The sequence below is a fragment of the Marmota monax genome, unplaced genomic scaffold (genome assembly GCF_021218885.2).
Source record: "Marmota monax isolate L192 unplaced genomic scaffold, Marmota_monax_Labrador192_F-V1.1 WCK01_AAM20220418_F8-fsc00157, whole genome shotgun sequence".
NCBI lineage: Eukaryota > Metazoa > Chordata > Mammalia > Rodentia > Sciuridae > Marmota > Marmota monax.
Window position 1 is genome coordinate 3971556 of NW_026694573.1, and position 24421 is coordinate 3995976.

The following is a 24421-nucleotide window of genomic DNA, read 5'->3' on the forward strand; positions in this document are numbered from 1 at the left end:
TACCCTACATTCCTGAACTGCTCTCTAGCTTTACTGCCACCTTTACCCCCTTTAATCATCTCAACTCTCACTCACCTAAGCCCTAGAGTGGGCTGCATCAATGGCCCAAAGCCATGCCGCGGGTGACTGCTCTCAGATAGTAACTCATTTACTTCTCTGCAGGGGCTACAGACATCCCCACAGGACACACACACACTTTAATCATCTGTCTTGATGTCCCAACTTGGACCACCCACCCCCAGGGTCTTGGTCTCATCCTCAGCATGTAGAGAGGGTCATGGCCCTACATTATGCCCCCCACCCCTAGAACAGAGCAGGCTCACAGGGACACTCAGGGAGACCTTAGGCCTTGATCCTAAATCCCAGATCATGCAAACACTCCATTTTTCTGCCCACTACCAGAATTCTGGACATAGCAGTCTTCCTATAGTCTTCTGGCTTCTTCTTCACCAACTTGCAGCCTGACCTTTGCCCTTTCTACCATGAGCTCCTAGCAGTTACTTTTTAGCCTTTCTGCAACATGAATTCTCTCACTCTCCCACCATGCTTTCCACCTCTTACCATCCCAAATATACAAGGCCTCCAGGTGTGCTCCAGTCTGCATCTCCACAATGTTCCTTCTTTCTTCCTTCCTTTTCATTCTTTTGTTTGGTTTTCTTCTCCCAAATCCCTTGAGGCCTTACAGCACAAACCTCACCATCTTCAGGCTCAAATCATCTCATCCCCTTTCCCATATGTCACCCCTCCTCACAATTGGCTCCTCTTGTCTTCTCCGTATCTCCACACCCTGGCCTTCCCTAAAGACAACTCCTTGTAACGAACTCCCAGTGGACCATCTCATACATGACTACAAAACTCACCTTACTTTGGCAAAGCTCCAAAGGCATCCCCTTTCCAGTTCAATAGTCTTCAATGGCTTCTTAATGCCCCCAAAGGAAACACAATGTCCTTAGCCTGGCTTCTGAATCCCACACAGTATGACCCCAACTATCCTATCCACTCTCACCTCCGCCATGAGCTGCATTTTACACCAATTCTCTAACCAGAGTAAGTATGCCATTTTCTGAGCATACTGAATACTTTCCAGCCTCCCAGCTCTTATCCTCCTTGGTTTCTCTGCGGGAACATTCTCTGAGGGAACACTCTTCCCCTAACACATGAGACAGACATGAAGTTTCCCTTCCTGCACACTCCACAGCAGTGACCCCTCTGCAAGTCTCAAAATATGCCCCCCATTTATGGTCTTCTAAGGCATCTGCTTGTCCCTGCTCCCTATTGGCCCACAGGCTCTATGAATCCTAGTTAAGGGCTGAGTATGAACCATCTTCCTAACTCCCAGGATACCAGGAGGGAATAAACTTCTAAAGAACAGATCAATGTTTTCCCCATCAACTCTGCCTCTTAAAAAACACTGAATACTTAACATTACTGTTATGTGCATTTTACCACAACTTTTTGTAAATAATGAAAATACGAAAGAAATGCTTCTGGTGACTGCAGGATGTATCTGACAAGCAGGTGGGCTCCCTGTACCATCTTTCCACTCCCTGGAGGTTTAAAGATGGCACTGATTAAGAACACTTGTAAAGTTAGCATCATGCCTCCCAAACAAAACACTAACATTTTTTACCCATATTCCAAGGGAGAAAGTAGAAAGCTTTCAGAAGTTGATATTCATAGATTAGTTTTCCACTGTTAAGGTTTAAGATTTGGGCAAAAACAAACAGTGGTTTTACACGTGCACACAGAATGAACCTGTGACACTGAGCATCTACCTAACTAACTACAGTGATTTAGAATCAGGGTATGGGGACATCCAAACACCCAACAATGGCTCTGAACCCAGCATGCAACCTCTATACTTCTGAGTGGACAGGGAGATAGATATGGACATTGCCAGCTTACCCTATGCATCCCCCAGGCTGATGCCAGTGCTGTGCATGGCACCACTCAATGATATATGGAAGGACCATGGGATAGAGATGATCCTATCCATTCGACTACAGAATAGGTCCAAATGAGGCCAGGGATAATCTTGAGCCCTGTGATGGTCTGAATATGGGTAGTTCCCCCCTCAGTGATGCATATGTTAAAGGTATGGTCCCCAGAGAGGTGGTATTGGAAGGTACCATGGACCTTAAAGAGGTGGGCTAATGGGAAGTCCTTAGATTATTGGGAGCATGCCCATGAAAGGGATGGTGGGACCCTGATGTCTCTTTGTCTCTCTGCCTCCTCATTTAAGATGTGAGAGCTCACTCTGACGTGAAGTCCTACCATGATGTGCCACCGTCAACAGAGGTACAAACCAATGGGGATGCCTGATCTTGTACTTAACCTCTAAAACTGTGAGCTGAACAAAACAAATCTCTTTTTACTTCATAAGTAGCATGAGTCAGATATTTTGCTATATAGTGATGAGAATTTGACTAAAACAAGTTGTTTACCTAAAACCTTGGAACACTCAGGTATGTAGGTCCCTGGTGTTCCTCCACAGGGACCCGTCTGAGGGAAAACATTCTGCAAAATACAGTATGAGACAAAGTGTTCTCTGCCCTTCTCCCTCAGAGGCCCCAGTGAACTCAGTTTCTTCAAACCTTGCTGCCCAGCTTCCACCCTGGGCAGAGAAGAACAGAGTGAAAAACTTTTGAGTTCATTAAGCTCAGTGTAATCAATGTGACACAAAAAGACAACTGTATGACTGCACTTTAAGTCACTGAATTCATAAAAACCAGGGGTAGAATGGTGGTTGTCATTCTGTTGGGGAAAGGTGCAATGATAAGTTGTTGCTTAATGGGGATAAAGATTCAGTTTGGGAAGATAAAAAGGTTCTGGAGATGGATGGTGATGATGGCTGCATAACAATGTGAATGTATTTGTCATGGACTGAATGTGTCCTCCCAAATGTATACTGAAATCCTAATCCCTGAAGTGATGGTGTTAGGAAGTGGAGTCTTTGGGAGGTGGTTAGGGATGGGATCATGCCCTCGTAAGAGGCATAAGAGAGATAATTTCAACCTCTGCCACATGAGGACACAATGAGAAGATGGCCATTTATAAACCAGGAAGGGGATCTTTACCAAGAACCCAACCATGCTGGCACCTGATCTGGGGCCTCCAACCTCCAGAACTATAAGAAATGAACATCTGTTGGTAAGCCACCCAGCCTGACATATTCTATTACAGCAGCTTGAACTAATATAATATTTGATGCCACAGAACTATACTCTTAAAAATAGGCAGAATGGGGGCTGGGGATGTAGTTCAGTGGTAGAGCATTGCATCACATGTGTGAGACACTGAGTTCAATCCTCAGCATCACATAAAGATAAATAAGATAAAGGTATTGTGTCCATATGCAACTAAGTAATTTTTTTTTTAAATGGGCAGAATGACACATAATTTACTACAACAAAAAATGGGGTAGAGCTGGGGTATAGCTCAATGGAAAAGTGCTTGCCTAGCATGTACAAGGCCCGAGTTCCAGGGCTTCCCCCAAAAAGAGAGGGAAGGGAAGGTGAGGGGAGGGAAGGGAGATCACAGCCCTCCAGTCTCCAGATGGAAAGGCAGTGCTCTGAACTAGCAGGTTCCTGAAGGACAGACCATCGAGGTCCCCAGGAAACACCAAGGATTACTTGTAGCATGTAGTCCTGATACATGCTACAATGTGAACAAACCTAGAATACATTATTTAAGTAAAAGAAGTCAGACACAAAAATGCCACCTTAGATCCAGTTCATATAAAACATCCATTTAAAGGCAACTTTATAGAGACAGAAAGGAGATAAAGGAGATCAGTACTGGTCAGGGTCTGGGAATAAAGAAGAACTTAGGTGCATTGAGAGTACCCATATTCTTATCCAGTGATTTTATGCCAGTGTTTTTGTTTTTTACTGTGCTTGTGAGTTTATGAACTCTAACTCTACTTGCTTCTCTAACATATTTCGGCTCAGTGTCTTCAAAGTGAGTATATATAGAAATGGGTAAACAGAGACTAATCAGGTTATGTTATGTATGTGTAACAATGAATCCCACTATTATGTCTAATTATAACGCACCAAATTAAAAATTAGCTGAGAGAGAGAGAGAAAGCAGTAAATAGCAAAGAAACCAATGAGGAAAGAGTTCTAAGGGAAGGGGTTTGCTATGGTGAGTATGGCCTCAATTAGAATGCTCCCTACTCCTCAGATCCAAACTCTAGGCACAGTGCTGGGTGCCTGTCTGCTTGTTTCATTTATTACAACTCTTTTCTTTTCCAAAAAAGTGTTTCAGCTATGAGGAACCACAAATTTAACACTAATCCCAGAATTCCTCCTCCTGGGCTTCTCAGAGGATTAAAAAATGCAGCCCATTTTCTTTGGCCTGTTCTCTATCCATGTACCTGGTCACAGTCCTTGGGAACCTGATCATCCTGGCTGATAGCTCTGACTCCCACTTCCACACCCCCACATATGTACTTCTTCCTCTTTAACCTGTATTTAGCTGACATCTGTCTTACCTCCACCACCATCCCGAAGATAGTTATAGACATTCAAATTCACAGTAGAGTTATCTTCTATGTGGGCTGCCTGACACAGATGTCCATTCTTATTCTTTTTGGATGTTTGGATAGTCTGTTTCTGACTGTGATGACCTATGACCGGTTTGTGGCCATCAGTCACCCGCTGCACCCTTCAGTCATCATGAATCCCTGCCCTTGTTGCTTACTGGTTTTGGTGTCTCTTTTCATCAGCATTTTGAACTCCCAAGTATACTATTAGATGGTGTCACAACTGAATTTCTCCTACTTCCTTTTTTTTATTAAAAAAAAAAATTTGTTCTAATTAGTTATACATGATAGTAGAATGCACTTTGACACATCACATTTAAACAGAATATAATTTCTCACTCTTCTGGTTGCACATGATGTAGATTCACACCAGTCAGTGTTTTGATATCTCTCCCTCTACCACCTTAAGAAATATGTGTAATTTCTATAATTCTGAGAGAATTTGATCAGGGTCATAACTCAAGGGTGCAAGGTTTCCTTTTTTTTTTTTTTTTGGGGGGGGGGTACCAGGGATTGAACACAGGGGCATTAAACCAATGAGCCACATCCCCAGCCCTTTTAAAAATGTTTTTAGAGACAGAGTCTGACTTTGAACTCACAATCCTCCTGCCTCAGCCTCCTGAGCCACTAGGATCATAGGCATGTGCCACTGCAACCAGCAGAGTTTCCTTTTCAGGTAATAAAAATGTCCTAAAATTAGACAGTGGTATTGGTTGCCTGTGACTTTACAAAAAGCACTGAGTTGCACACTTTCAATGAGTGAACTACATAGTGTAAATTATATCTCAATAAAGGGTATTTTTTAAAAAACCCACCAGCGTTCTCAGGAACATATCTGTGTAGAGGACAAGGGGAATGGGGAGAAGCCAGGAAGACCAAATCTTATCCTTATACCCTGTTGCCCATCCTCATTCCAAGCACCTTCTAGGATTCCAAGCAGAAGGCTTCTTAGAGAGTAGGGAGGGAAAAAAAGAGACAAAGTCTCAGGGTTTGCTGAAAGTCCAGTTGACCCAGTTCCCCAAGAGATGGAGGTCAGGCATGGCTGGAGGATAGTGGATTGTAACGGTCACTAGGAACCAAAAGGTAATTATAATCATCATGGGAACTCTATTATCCCAAGCGCTCTCAAGGCTCTGCAGAACATCACACAGCTCTTCCCTGAGCTCTGCAGTTCACCACCAAGGGGTGAGGTAATGGAGGCCACAATCCCATGGGAGCTGCCAGGGCTTTCACTGGACTTGAGCACCATTGGTACACCAGTAACTCTGGGGAACCTCATCTCTGGTTTACAAATCCCTTGGCCATCTGCAGACTGAGCCTGGATATTCCAAAGCATTTAGTAACAACTTTTCCTCTTTCTCCTTTGTTGCTTATTAAAATATGGAAGTCTATGGCTTTTATGATTTTCACTTCTTCCTTTAAGACCTCATAGTCATTAAGAATGAGAACAGACAGACACAATGATACATGCCTATAATTCCAGCTACTCAGAAGGAATGCAAATTCAAAGCCAGCCTAGGTTAACTTGGTGAGATCCTTTCTCTAAATAAAAAGGAATGGAGGTGTATCTCAGTGGTAGAGGCCCTGGGATTTATCCCAGTACCAAAAAAAAAAAAAAAAAAGAGAGAGAGAGAATGAAGTGGTTCTAAGTCTTCCCTCTTCAAACTTGGTGGGGGCAACTATGAGGAAAAACAAACAATCTTCTTCCAGATCCTAGCTTCCAGGACCCTAAAAACCTACAACACCAGTTAGTCCAGGAACACCATAAGAAGGACCCTCTATTCTACCCCACCCTAGAAGGGCAAAAGCTAACCTGTCCTAGGTGGCTAGCCCTGAGCAGAGCTCAGCTGGTATCAGTGAGGGGGCACCAAGGACCCTAGGTTGATGTGCCTGAGACTTAACATCCAATGATGTAGGTGGGGCTACATGTTGTACTTTGTTTTAGTCCATTCAGGATGTTGTCATAAAATACCATAGACTGTGTAGCTTAAAAATAATCAAAATCAATTTCTCACAGGTCTAGAGGCTGGAAATCCAAGATCAAGGTACCAGAAGATTCCCCGTCTGCTGAGAGCCCACTTGCTGGTTCACAGATGGCACCTTCCCACTGTGTTCACATACGGCATAATGGACAAAGGAGCTCTCTGGGATCTTTTTTATGAGGGCACTAATCCCATTCATGAGGGCTTCACCCTCTTGACCTAATCACCTGCATAAGGCCCAGATCCTACCACTGCCCTAGGGTTTAGAATTGTAACATACAAATTTGGGGGATATAAGCATTCAGTCCATTGAACATCTCAACCTCCCCTCAGTATTAGGGATTAAACTAAGAGACTTATGCATGCTAGACAGGTAGGCAAGTGTTCTACTACTGAGCTACATACACCCCAGGACCTTTTATTTTAAGACAAGGTCTCACTAAATTGCCCATGCTGGCCTCAAACTTGCAATCCTCCTGCCTCCATCTCCTGAGCAGCTGGGGTCACAGATGTATGTCACTGTGCCTGGTTATGCACACTTCTAAATGGAGGAACTTCACTGGACCTATGAGAACTGGGAAAGAACAGAGGATAATGAAAGTCATGGAGGAGCTCTGCTGGATCACTGGCTGAGCAAAGTGAATGAAATGGGCTGTCCCTACTGAATTATGCATTATCCCTTTGAGATTTCTTGCTAAGCAACTGCTATGGATTGAAACTGGTTTGTCCCCACCAAAACTCATTTTAATGCTTAATTCCTCAAAGAAGCAATGTTGAGAAGTAGGTTCTATTGAGAAGTTTCTGGGTCATGTGGGCAGAGGAACACTAAATAGACTAATGAATTAATATCATCCCATGGCAGTTCCCACTGTCTTGGAACTGGATTAGCTCTCTAGAGCATGGACAGTTATAAAGCAAGGTTATCCCTGTGCATCTGTGCATGTACCTGCTCAACATTCTGCTTTTCTGCCATGCACACAGTAGCCTGAGGGGTAAAGTAAAGGGGGGTGCCTGATCTTAGCCTTTTAGCCTCCAGACTGTGAACAAATTAACCTCTTCTCTTTAGAAATGGCTCAGTTTCAGGTATTATTACAGCAACAAAAAATGGGACAAAAAAAATATCAACTGACATTAGATACATGGGACCAGACAGGATCCTGCCAGAATGCCTGATGCCCAGTGCTCCCACAAAGCCCCTCAAGGAAGGGGGAGCCATCCTCTCCAGTTGACAGAGGCCAATGGAGAATGAAATCCCTGAACAAGGGCACAAAGGGACAAATCCCAGGGCTCCTGAGCAAGTCCAGATCTTCTGTCCTCAAAGTCTACATTTTAGGGTTGGGGTTGTGGCTCAGTGGCAGAGCACTTGCCTAGCATGTATGAGCACTGGGTTCAATTCTCAGCACCACTTATCAATAAATAAAATAAAGGTTCACTGACAATTTAAAAAATATTCTAAAAAGTCTACATTTTATGCCCAGACTATGTCAACATATGTTGCATTTAGGCCAATTCAGGAATGTTCACTAATGCTTTGTTACATGCAGAAAATCTTTTCCTACTAACTGGCCCCAGTGGCACTTCAAAAAGGAAGCCCATCAAGCCTTTCAAGTGAAGCAAATCTTCAAAAGCTCTTTTCCAGCCAACAGCAGCACTTGAGTCAAGGATTCCAGTGGGCTGCTCTGTTCTTGGCTTTGCCTGGCTGGCTTCCTCTGTGGCTGGTGCATGGAGTCGCCTCCTCTTTTTCCACTATCCACCTGGCTATCTCTCCTGGTCAGTCTGTAGATGACTTCTTCCTCATGCTTCCTGGACACCCACCAGGCTCCCTAGGCCATGCACCTGACTCTCTGCATACACAGCCAGACTTCTCTGTGCCACTCTGCTCCAACCTCCCAGCCAGGCTTGTCACTACACACCTGCCAGAACCTGCTCTCCCCAGACCTTGGTCAGCAGCAAGGTAAACATTCAAAGTCCTTGACTATCAGATGGGAAAGGAAGATGGACAGGCAGTGTCCCTTCAATAGATCTCTCTTGGGTTCCTTGCCATATAACTTATTGGTGGAATAAAGTCTCCCAGGAGGAAGACAAGAAACTTCATCAGGCCTTATAGCATATCCCTGCAACACTAGCAACTTGGGAGGCTGAGGCAGGAAGATCACAAGTTCAAGGGCAGCCTGGGCAACTTAATAAGACTATGTTTCAAAATTTTAAAAAAAAGTTTTTTGAAAGGGTTGGGAGTATAGCTTACTGGCAAAGCACACCCTATTTCAAACCCCAGTACTGGGGAGGGGGAGTCGGAAAAATTTTGGAGATTTGCAAAATAAGATATAGGAAATAATATAGCTAATGCCTTCAAGGACTTACCTGAAGGCTAACACCAGATGGTTCACATCATGGCACTAGGTTTATGTGGCTGCCTTCCCACCAGATTGAAAAGGACCTGCAGGAAGGGCCTATAGTGCAGTACTCAGTACTGTCTACTCCTGACAAGAGTTGGTGCCCAATACACGTTTGCCAAACAACTGATCAAGGTCCCCTCCACCTGTGTCTGATGTCACAGGTCACCTGTTCCACCAACTGCTTGACCTTGGGCAAGTTATTTTATGCCTATGTGTTTGTTTTAGTCATCCTTAGACCCAATCAATGGATGGCATATAATTATGATAAAAATCTTGCTCTAGTCACTTCACAAAGATGTTTTGAGGGTTCATGAAACAGCCTCTACGAAGGCTATATTTACTACACAAATGGGTGTCCCAATCTTTCCAGCCCCAGCACAGGCAGATACATTTATGAACCTGTCAGTTGTTCTTCCCTTGCACACCAAACACCCTCTGGGTCCACAGTCATTTTACAAGGTTGCAGTAACAAGAGCCAGAATCCAAGACAGGTAATTATCAGGCCCCAGTCTGAGGATTTGGGATGCTCTCTAAGGTTGAGAAGGAGAGGACCAACTATAAGCAAAGACAAAAATATAACCAGCCAGATAATCTCCAAAACCAACAAGTTTCATTGCTGAACACTAGTATCATTAGGCCCCAGAAAATCCACTGCCACTAACTAGGTAGGAGTAAGTGGGGTTTGCCAAGAACAGGGAAGGTTCTGAGCAAATAAAAACCTTAGAGATGGAGTCTCATTTCATCTTAAACCTGCAAACACTTACGATGCCTGAGATACAGACAGATTGACATGGGCTCAAAATCATTACCAGACATCAAATATTGTCAAAATGCCCAGAGTGTGGCACATCCTATGGGACACAGTAGAACAGGCTCTGTCCTTGTCTTAAGGATCTCACTGTCCTAAAAAGGAAGCCAGACAGACACAGGATTAACAGGAAATAGCTGCATGCATACAGTTAAAGAAAGATACACAGTTAGGGGAAGACACTTTAACATTAGAAAAGTTTTGTTTTTGTTGGTTGATTTTTAAAGGATAAGGCTGTGGAAATAAATCTTTGCCCAAATCCATAAAGGAAAGCAAGGGAGAATTTCCCTGAAAATACCACCAGGCACAAAGTAGATGCTCAATAAATACTTTTAGTAATTGAATAGAAAAAGGTGGGAGGCTTGATAAGAAAGGTATGTATGAATAAGGCTAGGGGGCTGGGATTGTAGCTCAGGGGTAGAGCACTTGCCTAGCATGTGTGACACTGGGTTAGATTCTCAGCTCCACATAATAAATAAATAAAAATAAAGTTCTATCAACAACTAAAAAAATAAAATTAAATTTTAAAAAAGGGGTCTTGTGGTGGATTAAAAAAATAAGGCTAAAGAAGAGATATGGAAAAAATTGTGTTAATAACTTTAAGGCTAGGAATATTAAGTCAGAGGTAGAGCACTTGCCTAGTGTGTGCAAGACTCTGAGTTTGATCCCAAGCACTGTAAAAATAATATTTTTAAAAAAATATTTTTTAGAAGTAAATGGACACAATATCTTTATTTTATTTATTTTTATGTGGTACTGAGGATTGAACCCAGTGCCTCGCACATGCGAGGCAAGTGCTCTACCACTGAGCCACAACCCCAGTCCAATAATTTTTAAAGCTAAAGAAAAAAAATTAAATATCAACAGAAAGGACCTAACAATGACCTGATCCAAATCTTAACTGATGAGGAAAGAGATGTGACTGCCCTTGAAGATTTAACTTGTAGCTCTAATGCCTGACTCAGTGTTGTCTCTGCCCTCCAGGTAGCCTACCAGTACATTAAGCTTTTACTCAATTTCTTCCTTTGACATGGCTTCAGGAGGCTAGCCTTAGCAACCACCTCCCTCCCCCACCATTGCAGCCCTTTCCTCTGCTGTCCAATAAAAGACTCACTCAGTATGACAGCTAAACTGAGTCCCTGCAAAGTTCATGTCGAAATTCTAACTCCCTGTTCCTCACTCCCTGTTCCCTGTTCCTCCCAGTTCCTCACACTGGGACTATATTTGGAGGTAAGGCCTTTCATTGGGGTGGGCCCTAATTAAAATCTAGCCAATGTTCTATAAGAAGGGGAAGTTCAGACAAAAATGCCAGGGAAGAAAGGCCATGCAAAAAGGTAGCAAGAAGGTGACGTCGGCAAGCCAAGGAGAGAGGCCTTGGAGGGAACCAATGCTTTCAACACCTTGATCTTGGATACTCAGCCTCTAGAAATATGAGAAAATAAATTTCTGTTGTTTAGTTCACTGAGTCTGTGGTATTTTGTTGTGGGTCAGCCCTGGTAGACCATTATACTGGGCCACATCAAGATGTATGAAAGCCAAGGAAATATCACCATTACTCACAGGTGTTTTCTTGAAGACAACACACCTGTTAAGGATCAGAGATGGCTAGTAAGGATGAAAGGGCTGCTTCAGGGAACTTTGAAACTGTACTTGAGTGAAATATGCCAAACACAAAGGACAAATACAGGATTCCATTTATATAAGATACCTAGGGTAGGCAAATTCATGGGAGTCAAAGTAGAATGGTGGCTGCCAGGGGTTGGGAATTGAAGAAATGGGGAGTTATAATTTAAAGGATACAGAGTTTCAGTCTGGGAAGATAAAAAGGTTCTAGAGATAGATTCAAGGGTAGATTGATGTAGATTCAGTGGTACAGTGAGTGCTTAGTATGTGTTGGGCCCTGTGTTGAATCCCTAGCAACCAAAAAAGAAAAAAACACAAAGTTCTAGAGATGGATGGTGATGGCTGAACCATGTGACATACTTAATGCACCCTTTAAAAAGATTAAAATGGGGGGCTGGGGTTGTAGCTCAGCGGAAGAGCACTCACCTAGCTCGTGCAAGGCACATAAAAATAAACAAATAAAATAAAGGTACTGTGTCCAACTACAACTAAAAAAAATTTTTTTTAATTATTAAAATGGTACATTTTATGTTATGTGCATTTCACTACACTAAAAATAGCTATAATGTGCTACATAAATAACATAGTTCAGTTAAAACAAGAATTTTTTTTCAAAGAAAAAAAAATCCCTCTTTGAAGCCAAGCAATTGTACTCCATACAGGGTAAAGAACTCCCATGAGGCTCATAGTTAATTTAAGACACGCCCCCCCCCCCAAAGCCTTGATCCAAAAAGCAGCACCTGAGCCAAAACTGAGACCTACTGTTTAACGACCTGAAAATAATTCCAAGAGGCCCATTCCTTCCTTCTGAAGGTTGATCCCTCTCAAACCACATGGGCTAGCTGCAGCCACAGCCTGTCTCAAGAGGACCTGAGCATACTGCCCACTCAACTGTGTCCTAATGGGGACAGGCCTTCCAAGCCACAGGACTCCTAACCAAGGAAGCCAGAAGCAACAAATTAGGCAAAAAGGAGTCATGGGGCAGGTACATTCCCTAAACCCACTTAAATCTACAGCACTTCCAGCTCCTTTTTTAGTCAAATATTCCAGAATGCTTCTTTCTGTTCCCAAAACATGGCAGCCTTCCGGAGCCAGAGAACTCTTATAAAATTTGATCTAGACTGTTTCCATCCTGTTGGATCAACCCACCCTACCTCTTTTCATAGGGAGGATACTACACTCAATCCAGAGGTAGTCACTGGCTCTGGTCTAAAGAGGCCATGACGGAGCCAACGAGAAGCCTGACCTTATACAGCCACACTGTTACTCAAAACCAGTTGCCTATCCAGTCAATCATCAAGGGAAAAACAAGGCAGTGACCATTCTAGTGCCAACATATTGCTGGAATCCAAAGGGCAAATTAAGTTGCTCAATAAAAAGGTGAAAACACGGAGCTGGAATTGTGGCTCAAGCCGTAGAGCGCTCGTCTAGCACGTGCGAGGCCCTGGGTTCGATCCTCAGCACCACATAAAAATAAATAAACAAAATAAAGATATTGTGTCCAACTACTTCTAAAAAATAAATATTTTTAAAAAAAAAGGTGAAAACACAGGATAGCAACTCATGAGTGGCCATGGAGAAACACAAGATGTAAGGTTGGGCCAGGGATATAGCTCAGTGGAATAGCACATGTTTAGCACATGCAAATCCCTGGGTTCCAGCCCCAGCAACCACCCCCCCCCCAAAAAAAAAAAAAATCTGAGGGTCACACATAGAAAAGGGCTGAAAGGGATATAGGTTCACAAATTTCTTAGACCTAAAAGAGGAAAGGACCAGGGTAGGCATGTAGCTCAGTGATGGAGTGCTTGCCTAGCATATGTGAGGCCCTGGATTCAATCTTCAGCACCAGACACACACAAAAAAAATTAAAAGTAGGGTGTGGTGGTGTGGTGGTGCATGACTGTAATCCCAGGTACCCTGGAGGCTGAGGCAGAAGTATCACAAATTTTAGGCCAGCCTGGGTAATTTAGCAAGACTCTGTCTCAAAAATAAATCAGTAAAAAAATGGATAGAGATGTAATTCAATGGTACTGGGCTTGCCTAGTGTATGTGAGGTCCTAGGTTCGATTCCCAGTTGTCAAAAGAAAATATATTCTCACGGAAACAAAAAGGGAAGCACCTTGGATTATCTGGTCTCTGCCTCAGGAAATGGCTTGCCACAAGTCCTCTGGAAAGAAAGTTTAAATATACTGATGAAACAGGAAAATACAGGTACAGTCAATAGGATGCTTGCTTTCCAATTCTGACCTCCAAAACAAGTTGTGAAAATGAGGAAAGACTCTCCAGTATGTGTTATGTGGAAAGTTCCGAGACAGGAGAACTTGAAAACACACTTGTGATTCCTGCCTTCAAAAAGCTTACAGTCACCACGTGTGGGAGGCTGAGCAGGAGGATCTCAAGCTCAAGGCCAGCCGGGGAAACTTAGCAAGACCCTGCTCAAAATTTTAAAAAGGCTGGGGATTTAGCTCAGTAGTAGATCTCCTACCTAGCATGCATGAGGACATGCATTCAATTCCTAGTACCACAAAACACTACAACATGGATAAACCCTGAAGGCATTACATTCAGTGAAATAAGCCAGTCACAAAAGACAAATACAGTATGATTCCACTAATGTGAGGTGTCCAGAGCCATCAAATTCACAGATACAGAAAACAGAATGGTGGATGCCAGATGCTGGGGGCAGGGAAATGGGGAGCTGCAGTTTAATGGGTGTTGAGTTTCAGTTTGGGAAGGATGAAAAAGTTCTGTTGATGGATGGTGGCGATGATTGCACAACAAAGTGAATGTACTCAATGCCACAGAACTGTATGCTTAAAAATGTTTAAAATGGATTAAAGAGGTAAATCTTTGTATTTTACAAAACAAACCCGGCTAAAACAGTAAGTTTTGTTATGAATATTTTATCATTAAAACACACACACATATTGCCAGGTGTAGTGGCATCTCTAATCTCAGTGGCTGAGGAGGCTGAGGCAGGAAGATCACGAGTTCCAAGCCAGTCTCAGAAACTTAGCAAGACCTTGTCTCTAAATAAAATTTTTTAAAAGGGCTGGGGATGTGGCTTAGAGGTTAAGTGTCCCTGGGTTCAATCCCTGATACCAAATATGCATGTGTGTGTGTGTGTGTATGTGTGTGTGTATGGGACATGGGTGCTCCCCAGCCTTTGCTCCTTTGCTATCACTTCCCCTCTGGCAAATAGCTCTCCTCCCCAACCCTTTGGCTGGCTGTTAGACTTCTGCTAATGAGCCAAGGAAACTGGAAGCTTCCCCAATCTCCCTCTCTTCCAAACACATGTATGCACGTCCCTCTAAGCTCCCAGATGGCAAGGACCACTCACTTTCCTCTGTGTCCCTCATAGCACCATGGAAAGCCTTAGACAAGGCATACTCCTAGCCATCATTATAACCCACATAGGCAGGCCCTGGGTGCTCAGAGCTGGAGGGACCCCTGGACCAACCCAGTTGTGCTTTTCAGATAGAAATGTGGGACAGCAGCAGACCACCACAGGACAACCATGAAGAAATGGGGCTTTGCATTCACACAGAGCCCCACAATCCCAGCTTTACCACTTTCTGATTGCATCCTTACCTTCAAATGAACAGCCCCACCATGTGATGAAGAGTTCATGAGGGACCCTGCATGAAGCATTATGTCATTGTGCCCAGCACAAAGCAGCATGTGATAGTTTCAGCTCCTTCCCTTAATCAGCAGCAGCCCTCAATTCAGAAAAAAGAACGCCCACTCATATGAGGGGATTCTGAAGTTATAGAGCTGGGCCACCATGTCTACCACTGCTGAGCATTAGGACGACTTCCACCCCCTTCCCACACTGTATTTTTTTCCTCACTGTTCCTTTTCAGGCCAGCAGGACCCACAGTCATCTAAAGAACATCAGTAAACAGTCCAGATGGAGACAGATGGCTGAGCCAGTGCAGGATCTCTTTCCCCACCAGCCACACATAGCCACATGTCAAAGGAGATTGTAGGGCAGAGTTTATAGTCTCTTGGAACTAAAACAACCAGGAATTTTAAAGCCTTAAAGGATCCAAACCCTAAGATGTACAACACCAAAAGGGAATCCTAATGTAAACTGTGGACTATAGGTGATAATTACTTGTCAAAACATCCATTTGTGGACTGTCAAAAATGTACCCCTCTAATGGAGAATGCTGATAATGGAGGAAGCAGATGTGGGGGCAATGAGTACCTATGTCCAAATTTGTTGTGAACCTAAATGTTCTCTTGAAAATATTAAGTCTAGCTGGCTTGGTGGCACACACCTGTAATCCCAGTGACTTGGGAAGCCAAAATAGGAGGATCTCAAGTTTGAGGCTAGTCTAGACAACTCAGCAAGGCATTGTATCAAAATAAAAATCAAAAAAGGTCTGGGAATGCAGATCAATAGTAGAGTGCCCCTGGGTTCAATCTCCAGTAGGGTACACACACAAGAGAGAGAGAGAGAATGTGGAACCTTAAAGACATTCAGAATTCAGCGAAGGATCCAGAAAGTTCTAAAACTACTTCTTGTACCCCATGTTTCTCTAATGCTGGGCCTCATTTCCTTCTAGTTCCTATCTTTACCTGCTTTGACTTGCCCTGGGGTCAATTATGTGGTGGGCAACCTGACCATGTCTATGGAAGCTGTAGAAAAGGCCTAATTTTCTAAAAAGTTAGAATTCCCCACCAGCAAGTAGGTATCATTTCAGATTGCAGGTCTCCACAAAAACCTTTTATTTTCTTTATCAATAACATTTTCCTGCATAAAACACTCTGGGGCCAGTGTAAGCTGGTTCTTCTGGCCAATAGCTGGCCAGACAAGGTGACCACAGGGCAATCCTCCAGACCCGGAAGAAGCTGATGGGCCTGCAAGGCAGGCTTCCGAATCCTACAGCTTTTTGCTCTTCCACTAAGGACTTAGGGAATGCAGCTGAACCAGGCCTCGGGCAGGTCCCAGACACGTACCACAGCCAACCCCAGCTATAAACAATATCAGCAAATGGAAGTACCTAAAACAAACAGGACAGAGTGCTGAGCACAAAAAGGCAGCTTGATGAGCCAAAAATAGCCTCACTTGTTTCAAGAGGACTCTGACAAATGAAGCACATGTAACTCTATCAGCAGAAAAAGAAAAATCAATGAAGCAGAAAACCGGATCATTCCAACAGCGACCAAGACTCTAAAAGATTCCAAACAACCTGACATACCCCTATTCCCAACCAAACCCCACACCCCCCAGCCCACACACTCTATATCTTTACCCCAACTTCGAACTGTGCCTAGATCTCAAAACCTAGTCTCCTTATCCCAAATGTCTAATGATATCTACATAAGGCGCAGATATTATTGTAAAATCCCACAGGTTTAATCTTAGGGCTGGGGTCAGACCATGGCCTGGGAGGCCAAAATAAGCACCTGTGGGTGCTCATCCTTGGTTAATGAGGTGGCCAGGGATCAGAAACCCAGGTGGGTTAAGATGTAGAGAGATGCCTGTGGGTGAGTAATAATGGGTGAAGCCTCCCATCAAAAGCTAGGCTGATCAGAACGGGTGTGGCTCTGCTTTAGTCCCAGATAAAATCTTCATCTCGATGATTTTCAGTGCCCACTGAGTCAGAACTGCCTATCACCTCACTTCCTTCTGAGATGGATCTTCACCTGCTCTAACTCGCTAGCAAGTGAACCTGACACTCTGAAGGCCTGAAAACTAGCACATCTTGGGTTCTCCAAATGTGTAATATAATCTTCCAGGACAGGAATGGTGCAATGGTGGGGAATGTCCAAGACACAGATCAGTCCCCAATGAAAGGATCTGATCTAGGTGTCAGTAGTGACTCTGGCTTTATGCCATCCTCACTGTTCATTCAGTGTGAAGAGATCATAGGGTAACACGACAGCGCGTCTCCCTCCCAATTTGCATGCTGTACTTTCACAAGAATGGTTCTCTAGAACCAAAGGAATAAATTGCTTGCCATCCCCCATACCACCCCTCCCAACCCAATCCCATTCCAAACACTTGAGAATTTGCATTCAGGAGAAGGGAAGTTAGTATGGATGCAGGATCAGCTGAAATCTGCAGTGCTTAAACAGCACTTAAAAAAACACTCAAAAAAAAAAAAACACCCAGTCCTCCTCCACAGCTTTCCCTACCACTTAATAGATTCCTGCTACAAGTGCAGACTGCCCACCGATAGTGGTGACAGGTACCCACCTGCATCTCCATGGAAGGTGTTGTCCCCATCGCTGGGCCAAATCTGCCCAGTCTTGCGGACACCCACAATGGTCGCCTCAGACACCACCACCTGGCACTGCCGGTGCCGTTTCTGGCACTGAGGTGTCGGTGGGCTGCTGCTGTCAAAAGACTGCTGCGAGTTCTGCGAAGGTGAGCGGCTCTTGTCTCGGAACATGCGGTAAGTGGTGGGGCTTGGGGACACCCGGCTTGACTGGCCAGAGGAGAAGTCCTCTTCACTGGAGGTCAGGTTCTCGTTGGAGCTGCAGTCCGGAGTGTAACCACCTCCACTGTCCTCGAAACTCCGGGGGGAGTAGGACCTGCGGGGCCAGGTGAGGCGCTTCTCCTGCTCTGAGGTGCTCTGGCTGCGCAGAAGCGGGCCCTTACCCTCCCCTTCCACCATCATGCCCCCGACGTAGATACTCTGGTAGGGTTGATACTCCAAGGGCGGCCAAGGGGGTCTGCTGCCGCCATTGGCGTTGATTAGGTTGTCCTTCAGGAATCGAGGGTTCAACTCAGCATCTTCATAGTCGCCGTCGAGGCCACAGCTGCTCTCTGAGGAGCGCCCGCGGTAATGGGGCCTGGGTGCATCCCCCAGACCCGGCCCCGCACCTTGCTGGGACTTCTTGCGCTCCATTTGCATGGCCTGGCTGCCCAGAGAACTGATCCTGTCAGACACCTCTTTGTCGTTGACCTTCACCAAGCCGCGCTCGTGGTGAAATTCGACATTCACGTAGAAGGGCTTCTCAGTGTCCGCAGCCCCAGGTCCCTTGCGAATCCTTTCGAAGTTGGACCTAAGCGCCGCCACACTGGTGGGGGGTCCCCGCTCATCCCGGTCAGCGGAAGTGGCGGTTCCAGGCTTGCGGGCGGTCGCAGGCCGAGCCTTACCTGGGGATCCTTCTCCGTCGGGCCGGGCCTCGGACTCCTCGGCTAGTGGCGGATCCGCGCTGTCGGCGGGCACCGGCGCCGGGCGCAACGCGGGCGCTCGGGCTTCAGCTGCGCCGTCAGGGGGCTGCGCGGCGCGCCGAAAGCCCCAGCGCTGCCGGTCATAGCTCTTCTTCTCCTTGGCCAGCAGCGTCTGCAGGTATATCATGCGGAAGCGCTCCTGGTTCACCTCCTGCTCCAGGCGCCGGATAGAGGCCTTACAGCGTTCCAACTCTTGCTCGATGTCACCTACCGAGCGCAGCTCCATACGCGGCGGCTCAGAGTCCGGGAATTGCGCCTTCCACGCCTCGGCGAAGCCCACTGGATCCACCATGGCGCGGCCGACCTCACCTGCACCGCCAGGCTGTGTGCGGGACCCCCTCAGCGGCGACGCAGTGGTCTCGCCAGGCCCGGCCCGGGGTGCCGAGCGGCCCCCATGGCCCGGCTCGGCGGTAGCGGTGAACAATGCCCGCCCCCTCCCGGGCGGCAGGTGAGGCGGGAGGCACTACTGCTCCGGGCGGCGGGTAGCACGGGGCGGGACGCGCGCGTGGGGGCGGGGCGCGCGCGGGCGGGGGAAGGGCGCGGGGTTGCGCGCGCCGCTATTGTGTGCGGGACTCCTCGGCGCGGGGCTGCGCCGGCCGACGCGGGATGGGCGCGGCCCTCAGCTCGGCTCCGCTCAGTAGCCCCCAGCCCATGTACACTGCTCGCGCGCTCCTCTCTTCTGGCTCCTAAGCCGTCCCGCACCACGACCGCCACCTCCTCTGTGGGCGCAGCGCTCCACCCGGCCGACTCTCCGCACTCCCGCCCGGCCCGCACTCAGCGCCGCAGGAAGGGGAGGGCCGGGGGGCGGTGGCCGGGCGCGGCTGATGGAGCAGGGCTCGCCTCTTAAAGGGACCGCGCCGCGGGCTCTAGGCGGGGGTCCCTCAAGGCCACCTTCCCACTGAGCCTCTCCTCTCCCTCAATCCCTGCGCACTTGGGGAAACTGAGGTCATGGCGTCGTTGAACCCGCCTGTCCCACTCTTAGGCCAGGGGTGCCCCATAAGAAGGACACTGGGCCCATTGGTTCAAAAAGACCCTTCCAATCGGGAGACCCTGGACAGTTCTGCACACCTGGACCAGGAACACGTGCTTCTTCATTTTCCTACAGCCCAGTCACTCACCTATGTTAGGAACACCCAGCGGGGCCCAATCCAGAGAAGGGCTAGGCAGGAAAGTTCCCTTGGCGAGAGCCAGCATCAGGCTGGGTCACCAATGTCGGCAGTGCCAGTGTCCCCAAGTCTCTAGTGTTGTAGAAAGGATTGATAAAGCAACAATGACCTCAGGGGATTGTCATAGAGACACCCTTATACTGGATTATAAATAGGAATTTCTCCCCCAAGTCACTCAACAACACATTTCCATTCCAGTGTCCTGGACTGCGCATTTGTCCCTGGCTTCTGAGCTCCAGAAACCAAAGTAGTTTTCCTGGGGTCTGCCTAATTCAGAACTTACCTTATTAGACTCTCTCTAAAGGGGTCACCAGCCTCCACCTTGACCAGCAGGGCTGAGTAGAAGATAGGACAGGCCAGAGCAGGTTGTGAAACGAAATCTTTGATGGCTCCCCAGGGAAACCCAGAGATCTGAGACACACAGCAGACTGCACTCTCTGTAAGCAGTCTGATGAGTACGATGGAAAATAGCCAAACCAGTCCATTTGGTGAGGAGAAAAGGAAAGAGGATTTGGCAATCAAAGAACTAGATTTGAGTCCTGACCATCTCTCTCTGTATGCCTCAGTTTCCTTGGCATTGAAACGAGAACAAGAATATTTGCCTTCAAAAGTTGTCCCTGCATGGATTTGAGGAATTATCATGCCTTTTCCCCCAGTTCCAGTACCACTGAAAGCAGATGCCCTGACATCCAGTGTAGAGAAATAGAACCCAGAGCTAGAAGCAAGGGTGGCCTGGCTCCAGTTCAGGTTTCTGTGACTCTAGGCTGTGTAATCTCAGTAATTCCCTTCACTTCTCTGGGCTCACTTTTGTCTTCATGTGCAAAATATTGTGAGTACCATGTGTAAAGTGCCTGGATGGGACATACAAAACTGGCAGATACATGGCAGGTGCAGTTTCATCTATGATTATCTCTTGATGTTGATGCAGCTAGAGAACCCTTAGGGCCAGGCCAGAGAGCTGGAAGGATGCTTCATGGCTCACTGCTGCCCCCTGCAGGTTTCTTCAGTCTCCTGAACTGTTTGTCCCCTCACACCCATCTGCCGGGCATGCTGTAAATAGTGCTTTTTGCTGGTGAGGAAACAGACGCAGGTGGCTCCCTGACTTTGAGGCCAGTGGAACAGAGATGTGCAGGAATCCCGGCTGTGCAATAATACTGAGCAGCGTTCTATCCTCAGTAGCCTCTCCTTTAAAATGGGTATAATAAATCCTGATTCAGATGGGGATATAGAGCCTATCATATGCAAGGCCTTGGGTTCACTTCCCAGTACCACATATCCTTGTCCTCCTCACCATCATCCTGAACTCACAAGGTCATGATTAACATTAACTGCTTTGTCCAAATGATCTGCTAAAATTATCAAGGGAGTGGGCCAGGGAAGAATGAGAACCCAGGCTTCTAGAACCCCATTCACTGATTATCATCAAAAAGAATCCCCACAGGACTAAGTGATTTTTTTCCCTTGGAGACTGGATCTCAGTTTCCAGAAGGAAATGTATGCTCAACAGGGCCCATATGATCGTTAAATGCCTGGGGGGAAAGGGGGTACTTGGTGAAGGGGGCTTCATCTATCAATAAGATATCTCTATATCTGGTTCACAACCTCCAACTTAGGTTCACATTAAATATATTATTCATTCATTCATTCATTCATTCAATGGTTCATTTATTTGAGATGGGGTCTTCCTATGTTGCCCAGGCTGGTCTTGAACTCCTGGGCTCAAGTGAGCCTCCTACCTCAGCTTCCCAAGTATCTAGAACCACAGGCATGTGTCAGTGCACCTGGATTTTAATATTTTATACATGAGCAAACAAACTTCAGAAACTCTGAAGGCATGCTCCATTCTGTTGGCATAGCAAATGGCTAAGTACAAGGACACATCCAGATAGTGGCTTTCTCCCCTTCAAGACAGCCTCTTTGGGCCCTAAAGACACTCCTTCATCCTTGGGACTCCCTGAAAGTGTTCCCACCTGGGTCTCTCTGGTCCTTTTCTGAAGAATTTTCTTTCTTTCCTTGTAGAGCTTTCTTCTCAACTATCCCTTCCTAGGAGGAAAGAGTGAGGAGAAATATGGAGTCTAGACATAAAACTCTGTAACTCCCCATTTGAGTCTGTCCCAGCTAGATCTAAACTCTGGAGGAATACAGACTATTTATCTTATTCCTCTTATTCCAAGTGCTCAGCATTATAGTATAGATCCTCAGTCAGTACTGGTCAAATGAATATGTGTGTGGCTCAGAGGATAGCACAGCCCAGAGAGAAGCACTGTGTGGGTGTGTATAAATGATAAGGTAGTCAGAGCTGGGCCCTGGCAGAGATGTGTGTCCTTGGTAGGGAATCCAGTAGGAGGCAGAGGTTTGGGGAAGGCTTGCCTAAGTTGGAGTTACCAAGAAACAACAAATATGCAAAGACAAAGGAGACTTCAAAGTTGTAGTTATGTTTGAGGAACAGCTGGGTTGGGAGATGAGACAGGTTTGGACAATAAAAACTGAGATCAGAGGATAAGGCAGTGCCTTCTATGCCTGTAAGAAGTTTAGGTTTCATTCAAAGTGCACTAAAAGTTCTGAGCCTGTACTATCCAATAGAACTTTCCACCACAATGGGCATGTTCTATAAACTGCACCGAATAACACAGCTGCCGCTTCCCTATAGGATTACTGGATACCTAAAATGCAGCTTCAGCTACTGAAGAAATGAATTTTTAGTTTAACTTTAATGAATTTAGATTTAAGTATTGGATAGCACAGTAAGCAAAGTGTGAATTGCTTGGATTTGATGGGTAGAGAGTTGGAGGGGTTGGAGGTAGGAGCAGGGTAAGCCTCCAGATCTGTGGAAATTTTCCAAGTGGGAGATGTGGATCATCCAGACGAGGGTGGGAGCAAGGTGATAGAGGGAATGGTTTGACTCCAGAACCATTCTGGAAGTAGAACTCACAGGACTTGCAGAGAAATTGGGTATGGGGAATAAGAGAGGACCAGCCATAGGTCTGACAGTGGGATGCTGACTGCGAGGAGTAAGCAGGGTTCCCATGTGAGGCTTTAGGTGCATATTACCCATCCACAGGGAGGAGTTAAGTGGATACAGAGCGAGTCTGCAGCACCAAGAAGCATTCAAGACAAAACCACAGATAGAGATTGAAGTATATTAGGTCTGGGGTTGTAGCTCAGTGGTAGAGTGCTTGTCTCACACGTAAGAGACCCTGGGTTTGATCCCCAGCACCATATAAAAATAAACAAATAAAAACAAAGATTAAAAAAAGAAATTGAAGTATATTAGTAATTGGCTGGTGTTTGGAGTCATGGGTGCCAAAGACTTCCTTCCTGCCTGCAAGGGACTGGGTGGGGAGGGACAGGGCTGGACTAGAAGAGAAAAAGAGGCAGAGATTGAGAATAGTCTGACCATGAAGGAGATAGGGACCTAGGAGTCCGTGGTGGGTAGACTCAGTGAGGAGGGCAGAGCTCCTGTGCCAACAGCTGCTATGCCCTCTGGTGAAAGGACACTGGCTGGATCTGTACTATTAGTTTGCCAGCAGAGCAAAGGTGTGGCCCTGGATTTCAACTACAGAAGCTGGAGGCTAAACGGACCCCAAGCACTTCTGTAGGATTCAACAAGCAGAGGGGCTTCACTTAAGGGCTGCACAGCTATTCCTGAGCAATGAGTGACATTTATTTTCTTCCTCATTTTGCCTTTCTAAATTCTTCATAATGAAAATGTTTATCTTTGGTAATTAAAAAAATAGATAATTGGTTTTGTTTTTATTTTTACAGCTTTATTGAGATATAATTGACATGCAATAAACTGCCTGTTTAAAGGGTACAATCTGATGAGCTTTGACATCTGTATACACTATGAAACCATCACCACAATTAAATAACAAACATTTCCATAACTCCCAATATATGTCATGTTTTTAAATCCCAAAGTAAAATGGGACAAAGAGATAGAAGTTTTGGTGATGTTTCCCCTAAATCCCTCACTTTTTTTTCTTTAATGTGCTGAGAATCAAACCCAGGACCTTAAACTTGTTAGGCAAGCACTCTACCACTAAGCTATGCCCAGGTCCTCCTCTAAAATTCATATCTTGGAATCATTTTTTTTTGTACTGGAGATCAAATCCTGTAGCATTCTACCTCTAAACTACATCCTCAGCACCTTCATCTTTTTTAGATTTTATTTTGTAGCAAGACCAATACATTCCCCAGGCTAGCCTTGAACTTGTGAACCTCCTTCCTTGGCCTCCCAAGTAGCTGGGATTATAGGCATGTATCATTCCATCCAGGCCTATGTTGAAATCTTAACCCACAATATGATGGTGTTGGGAGGTGAGTGACTAGGAAGTTATTAGGTCATAAAAATGGCAGGTTATTATCCTTATAAAAGGAAGCTCAAAGAACTCTTGCTGTCTTTCTTTCATGTAAGTATATAATGAGAAGTCCACAATCTATAGCCTGAAAGAGAACCTTCACCAGAACCCAACAGTGCTGTACCTTGGTCTTGAATTTCTAGCCTCCAGAACTGTGAGTAGCTTTTGAGTTGGGGTAATAATTCATAGTAGAGCATTTGCCTAGCATGTATGAGGCCCTGGGTTTGATCCTCAGCAAAGAAGAAAGGAAAGAAGGAAGGAAGGATGGACTTCTGTTGTTTGTAAACCATCTGGATTACAGTACTTTGTTGTAACAGTACAAACAGACTAAAGACAGTATACTTCCT

General features: G+C 45.7%; 1 protein-coding gene across 2 annotated transcripts in view; it reads right to left on the reverse strand.

The window, feature by feature from the left end:
* Window positions 1–19049, reverse strand: part of Bcr (BCR activator of RhoGEF and GTPase) — a 141652-nt gene extending 122603 nt beyond the window's left edge. The window contains exon 1 of one of the 2 annotated variants that reach the window (XM_046421132.2): window positions 17564–19041. In XM_046421132.2, coding sequence (XP_046277088.1) covers window positions 17564–18839 — 1276 coding nt within the window. In that variant the 5' untranslated portion in view covers window positions 18840–19041. Of the gene's footprint in view, window positions 1–17563 lie in introns of both variants that reach the window. The other variant, XM_058571797.1, reaches the window with a different exon arrangement.
* Window positions 19050–24421: the final 5372 nt, after the last annotated feature.